The sequence below is a fragment of the Sprattus sprattus genome (assembly GCF_963457725.1).
Source record: "Sprattus sprattus genome assembly, chromosome: 1".
NCBI classification, from domain to species: domain Eukaryota; kingdom Metazoa; phylum Chordata; class Actinopteri; order Clupeiformes; family Clupeidae; genus Sprattus; species Sprattus sprattus.
The window spans coordinates 26,943,352-26,950,851 of NC_137920.1; the positions used below are offsets into that span (position 1 = coordinate 26,943,352).

The window sequence follows — 7,500 nt, forward strand, 5'->3', positions numbered from 1 at the left end:
CACATACACGTGCCTCTTTTTTTTCTAGTGACTAGAGGTCATACCGAAAGCTCTGTGTGTAATTATTATACATACATGTATATTAAGAGACCTGCAGAAAAATATGGTGATTGACTTTGTGTTATACGGTAGCTGTGAACAAAAGAGGCCACACCAAATGTTCCCTTTATTCTGATTGTGTTTCCCCTGAATGCAGGAGGCGGTCTTAGACAAGTGTTCACTTACTGATAGTCGTGACCATTTGACATCGCTCAATGTCATGTAATCCTTTCACCGGGAATGCTTCTTAAGAGGATTTGGCTGTGCAGCCTACAGCGCAATCTCTAGTCCTGTGAATGAACATAGTCTATGGGAATGAAATCTGTGACAAAGAGGGAAAGGCCTTGTTGTGTACTAATGAGAAGCTAGTTGCCTACGCCCCACGAATATTGTGTTAGAGTCCCCTTTTCTCCCATTGATAATTTAAACTGACTTTGAGTTTACACAGGATACGTATCAAGCTGTATTCCTCGTACTAATGTTGTTTACGGGAATACTAAAAGGCAACACATTGAGCTTCAGCTATAGGGTAGGAAACCATTTCTAGCAAAAAACTAAGAAGTTGGCTCCCCTGATAATAATGATGATAATAATACAACATTGACATTCATAATAGGATAAGCCATCAGTTATAACATTGTTGTGACATGGTTTACAAAGTCATGCAAGGTGTGGCTATTAAATAAATGCTGTAATGCAATTGTAATGAAGTAAACTCGTTATACTTGTATAACTCGTAATAACTCATAGCTACACATCGTGTGATGGAGGGTTCAGATGAAGAGTTAATCATCAACAACTTAGATGAGTTGTGGATTCTGAAAACGACCAACTTCAGATTGTGTCTACCAATGACCAGAGTTATATGTACCGTCTCTATATAGAGTTGACAGTGTCCACCCACAGGTCAGGTGGCGGTCAGGCTTTCCCCCTCCACCCAGTCTAACAGTGACATCTACTGGTCAGAAACGTCAGTTTAAAAAGAGTGTCGTGATACTTAATTGTAGGTGACATGTCGCCACCTAGTGGATCATTCACAACACAGCTACAACTTGCTAAAAGACCGGTCAACCAATCCCTGTCTACCCCGCTTAGATGACCGTGACTGGGGGCTTAGGCAACAGGTGGTAGCTGTTCAGCGTCTGGTGTCTTCCCTCGTGGGCTACAGTTCCCCTTCAGCTGACACCGCCCAAGCACATCTTTTTAACAACATAAACCAACTGAAGAAGTACTGATAATTTGTGTAAAAGTGTGAAAGAACCATAGACATACCAAATGGAGCATTCACAATGCAGACAGGCCTGGCATTATTAACATATTATTAACATGAACTGTATATATACAGGACTGTATAGTTGTAAGGTAGTATAGTATGGCAATGTAAAGTACCTTAATAAAATAAAATATAGTATTATATAGTATGGTAATGTATAGTACAGTAATAAAGTATAGTGTACTATGCTCCAGTGAAATTCCTGGAAACATATCGCCCTGTTTGAGGGGTGGATGTAACTTTGTTTAATTAAAAATCTTTATATTTTCCATATCAAATCATATAAGACTCCTGGTTTTATTTTTATTATAATCAGTATTTCAGACAGAGTTCACTGTCTCTTATGACAGCCCTGAGAAGTATATATTTATTTTAGTTCATGCTTTTTATTGCTTGCCACTTTTGAAGGCATGCCCTCACTTTTACACAGGTGTGCTACTCACACACACACTTTAACACAGGTGAGTTAATCACACACACACACACACTTTTACACAGGTGAGTTACTCACACACACACTTTTACATAGGTGTGTTACTCACACACACACTTTTACACAGGTGAGTTACTCACACACACACACACACACACACACACACACACACACTTTTACACATGTGTGTTACTCACACACACTTTTTTTTCATGAAAATCACCTCAGACAGACAGAGTCAGGATAAGATGTTTTTGTTTATTTATGCAATAAGGAAAGCCAGAGGCTGTAAGCAGTTCTACATAAAAAGATTGACAGTACAGACCAACAGTTGGTTAGAACTCTGCAGTAGAAAACCAATACCAAAAGATGCAGTAACAACAGGTTGCCATAGCAGAACAATGAGAATGCCCACAGTACAAAACCTAGATGCACATAAAGATGCATTACTCTACAAGTATGACGTGAATATTTATTACTAAAATTATATTTTAAAGCCAGTGCAGGTTTTGTTTCATTTTTTTAGAGCCTACACAATCTGCTATAGAAGAGCTGTTTAGGAAAACGACTGTAGTTTAAGACCATTTTAAACAGCATTAATAACCATTTCTGATATATTTGATGTATTCATCAGAATTTGATTGGACAATGAAAGATACATCAGGATTTGATTGGAGGATGAAAGGATATATCAGGATTTGATTGGAGGATGAAAGGATATATCAGGATTTGATTGGACGATAAAACAATACATCAGGATTTGACGATGAAAGGATTTGATTGAATCATGAAAATTCTGAATGCCAGATGTTGGTCAATGAAATATAATATTAAGGGCTGTTTTTCCTTTTACTCCCCAGTTACTAATAATTACAAATCTTCTTTAATTCAATTAAAATTATTTAGACATGATAAAAATCAAGCCAATGACAATATGTGAGACTTCAGTTCAGTCACAATGAGGACTGGAATGTGTGTGAAACTCTTCAGAGTGCCCGAAGGAATCCGGTCAAAAATGGCTGCTGTGTCACTGACCATCATGGGAAAATAATCCTCTGGCATGGCGAACGGGGCGGTGAGGCGGAGATTCTGGGGTTGCCCTCGAAGATGGTGTTGAGTTTGGGCAAAAGCTCATTCCAGAACTCTCCCATCTGGAGCACAGGAGCACAATGTACATGATTAGCACTGGCAGAGAAACATTTGTTTATATGCTAATTGGATTAGCACCCACTCACCCTCTCGCCCCCTCTTAAAGAATATCACCCAACAATCCACTAGAGTAAACTAGTATGTGTGTGTTTGTGTCTATCTATGTGTGTCTGTTACATATTCACGTTTATATATGGGTCTGTGTGTATTCGTGACAGGGAGTGTATGTACTGTATGCATCTGTGTGTGTCTGTGTGTGTGTGTGTGTGTGTGTATGTGGTGTGTGTGTGTGTGTGTGTGTGTGTGTGTGTGTGTGTGTGTGTGTGTGTGTGTATGTGGTGTGTGTGTGTGTGTGTGTGTGTGTGTGTGTGTGTGTGTGTGTGTGTGTGTGTGTGTGTGTGTGTGTGTGTGTGTGTATGTGGTGTGTGTGTGTGTGTGTGTGTGTGTGTGTGTGTATGTGGTGTGTGTGTGTGTGTGTGTGGTGTGTGTGTGTGTGTGTGTGTGTGTGTGTGTGTGTGTGTGTGTGTGTGTGTGTGTGTGTGTGTGTGTGTGTGTGTGTGTGTGGTTTGTGTGTGTGTGTGTGTGTGGTGTGTGTGTGTGTGTGTGTGTGTGTTGTTTCTCCTCACCTCTTTGTGTCCCTGGATCTGTGACTCAATGAAGGCCCCCAGGATGTTGATGGTGAGGGGAAGGTGGGTGAAGACCAGCTGTGTCTCCTGATGCAGACAGAACAGCGAGAAATAGCTCCTCAGCTCCATGGCCAGTATAGCGTTCTCTTGCTGTGGAGAGAGAGGGAGATAGAGGGAGAGGGAGAGAGAGAGAGAGAGGCAGAGGGAGAGATAGAGAGAAAGGAGTTAGGAAGAGGTGTAGAGAAAGGGAAGCGTGGAATTAAATGAGCAAATGTATGTGCCCAAATCATGGTGTGTGTGTATATGCATGTGTGTCTGTGCCTATGTGTTTTACTAGGGTCTGAAAGTGGCTAGTGTGTTTGTGTGTGTGTGTGTGTGTGTGTGTGTGTGTGTGTGTGTGTGTGTGTGTGTGTGTGTGTGTGTGTGTGTCCATGTGTGTGTGTGTGTGTCCATGTGTGTGTGTGTGTGTCCATGTGTGTGTGTTACCTGGGTGAGGCGTGACTCTGGCTGTTCCAGCAGCTCTATGAGTGAATCTGGTCTCCTCTGCAGCACTCTCTGGTGCTCCAGCAAAACCCCACTCCCATGACGGTCACACAGATCCTACCACACACACACACACACACATACACACACACACACACACACACACACACACACACACACACACACACACACACACACACACAGAGCACACAGAGCACACAGAATTAAACTTTTGCACATACTGTAACTAAACAGGCACGTGTGAGTACTGACACACACACCACTCAAAGTTTTGCTTTTCTGCTCTCGCAAATAATCTAAAATCCAACAGACACATATGCAAAGTATCTAGAATCTAACACAGACCACATATGCAAATAATCTAAAATCTAACACAGAGACACAAACGTAGAGCAAAGACAACAAGACAGAAAGTTACAAGTGTGGCAGAGATGTGAGTGACGTGACGTACTTTGTAGGACTGCAGCAGGTCCAGGAACATACTCAGCCTCTCCACCACCTCATCCTCCTCCTTCTCCCCCTGATTAAAGGCACACACACACACACACACACACACACACACACACACACACACACACACACACACACACACACACACAAGAGCACACACACAAGAGCACACAGACACACACACACAGGCACACACACACGCACACACGCACGCACACACACACGCACACACACACTCACACACACACAAACACGCACACACAGGCACACACACACAAACACAGGCAAACACACACAAACACAGGCAAACACACACAAGCACACAGAGAGAGAGAAAGAGAGAGAAGGAGAGATTAGTGCCATTCTAGAAATCATGCTTCCCTTGCTCTTAATGACCTCATCAGAGAAATTTCAGCCCAGGGACAAGATGTTCAGTTCCTTAAAGTTCGGAGGCTTCACAGAATAGTCAGACCTCTCTACATCACCCTCTGCTTTCTACACTTAACAGGGATCACGCTTGACTATGTTAAGCCACAGGCCACACATGGTAAGAATTTGATGGCTTGAGCTGAATAAATAAGATTGCTTGATCGCAACCTCTGTAGATTAATAATAAGGTATTACTAAGGTACTACTAAATCGAACTAATAAGGAACAACTAAACTAACTACTAAGGAACTACTAAACTAACTAAGGAACTACTAAATGTCAAACATCTCCACTGCCTGGGGCATTCTGGGGCCTCTGTCCAGCCTGACTCCCTCTACAAGACTTCAGGTAAACAACAAGCCCCCAAATATTTCCACTTCTTCTCAAGGGCTTCGTTAGGAGCAGGAATGAGAGATGTTTAGTGAAGGAAGACATGACTGATAGGAGGAAGGGAAGAAAGATGGCGGCAGTATTTGTATCACCTGGAGTGCGGCCATTTCGGCCAGAACGCTGAACTCCTCGGACAACCCGTGGATGGACTGCCGGTGGTTCTTCCAAGAAGGCGCTGCTGAGGCGACCTGCGGAGGCTGAGCTTTTTTACCCAGAGCTCTACAAGGGAGTAAAGATGCGTGCAGGGTCAAGGTCAGAGGTCATTATAGGCCTACACAAGGCATGTACAAGTTATTAAACTAAAGACTTAAGATCTTACTAAAGATTAAAGTTATTAAACTAAAGATAAAAGATATTTATAAAGATTAAAGTTATTAAACTAAGGATTAAACATATTTCTAAAGAGTAACGTTATTAAACTAAAGATTGAAGATCTTTATAAAGAGTTAAGTTATTTAACTAAAGATTCAAGTTATTAAACTAAAGATTAAAGATCTTACTTAAGATCGAAGTTATTTAACTAACGATTGAAGAGCTTTCTAAAGATTCAGGTTAATAAACTAAAGATTAAAGATCTTGCTAAAGATCCATACAGGTCATTATAGGCCTACACAAAACTATGAAACTACTATAGAGCTAAGACATTCATAAATGGATTCAGCAGTGACAATTGGTTAGGGAGTTAGCAATCAGTACAAAGCTGTACATTTGAGAAGAATCTGATGTAATTCTTTAGTAAACATGAAACTCTAAAAAAGAAATCTGAGAAACAGATGAGACAAATTCAACAAATTCAAGCACCTCGCCTCCTAACTGGCACCTTGACTAATGCTTATATCGCACTTACAGCAGTCACATTCCTGCACTTCTTTTTTTCCTTTCTATGTCGTTTTTCTTTTTCTTATGTAAAGTAGTATTTATTGTTACACCAGGTTTTAATTGCTCTTGGCTTGACTGTTCTCTCCCTTGTATGTCGCTTTGAACAAAAGGGTCTGCAAAATGACTAGCAAATTGAGTCCCGTTCCATACTGACCGGAGGTCCTTGCCGAACATGATGAGGTCCGTGGAGTTCTCTCGGGTGCGCTGGGACATCCTCTCGGTGACGTCCCGCAGCTTGTGGAAGCTGCTCAGCATGCTGCAGATGAACTCCCGGTTGGTCTCCGTCTGCGTCTGGATATCGTCCGGCATGAACCGCTACAGACAGACACATACATTTACATTTATTCATTTAGCAGACCCTTTTATCCAAAGCGACTTACATGGATGTATACACATTTTTTACATTTACACTGATGACACACTGCAAATCCGGAGCAATTAAGGGTTCAGTGTCTTGCTCAAGGACGCTTCGACAGTGAATCGAACTAGCAACCTTCTGATTATTAAAAGGCTTCTCTACCCCACACACAACACAGAGGGGAGACGAAGTGAGAGAACACACGAAATAAGAGGTGAGACACAAAGTTTAACACGAGACAAGTACAAACACAAGTAGCAACACTGCAAACATAGCAGATTCGAAGCCGGCGCAAGAAGAACGTCTAAAATTAATAATTAAGGTAAAGACGTTGTTGCCCTACTGCCAATAGAGTTTGAGTAAAGCCTACTATATCGGCTTGCTTGGTTAGTGGTAAAGTAGGAATTACTTACATCATTTAAATACATATAGGTTGTGTTATACAACTATATACCATGCATGGCTGTGTATGAAACAAGTTGTAGAACAAGTTCAAATGTATTACACATGCACTCCATCTAGTTTAACTGCACACACACACCTCTGTAGATATAAAAATGAACTTTAACTAGAATGCGTTTCGTGAACGAACTGCGAGAGTGTGCTTGCTCTGTTGCGGCCATGACCGAGAGAACAAGTGCCTTGGAATTGGGGCAGGTGTCAGCTCTCCAGCTCTCCCTGCTGGATGTGCATGCACAAATGAGTATGCACAAATGAGTATGCATGAGTGAGTATGCATGAGTGAGTATGCATGAGTGAGTATGCACGAGTGAGTATGCACGAGTGAGTATGCACGAGTGAGTATGCACGAGTGAGTATGCATGAGTGAGTATGCATGAGTGAGTATGCATGAGTGAGTAAACATGAGTGAGTATGCACGAGTGAGTAAACATGAGTGAGTATGCATGAGTGAGTATGCATGAGTGAGTAAACATGAGTGAGTACGCATGAGTGAGTACGCATGAGTGAG

The 7,500-nt window shown here is 41.7% G+C and overlaps 1 protein-coding gene across 1 annotated transcript in view; it reads right to left on the reverse strand.

Moving 5' to 3' along the window:
• Positions 1–2,782: 2,782 nt before the first annotated feature.
• Positions 2,783–7,500, reverse strand: part of snx8b (sorting nexin 8b) — a gene marked incomplete at both ends in the record, with an annotated part of 8,315 nt that continues 3,597 nt past the window's right edge. The window contains 6 exons of the mRNA XM_080857150.1: positions 2,783–2,896; positions 3,521–3,670; positions 4,007–4,120; positions 4,476–4,544; positions 5,386–5,512; positions 6,327–6,487. Coding sequence (XP_080713276.1) covers positions 2,783–2,896; positions 3,521–3,670; positions 4,007–4,120; positions 4,476–4,544; positions 5,386–5,512; positions 6,327–6,487 — 735 coding nt within the window. The remainder of the gene's footprint in view (positions 2,897–3,520; positions 3,671–4,006; positions 4,121–4,475; positions 4,545–5,385; positions 5,513–6,326; positions 6,488–7,500) is intronic.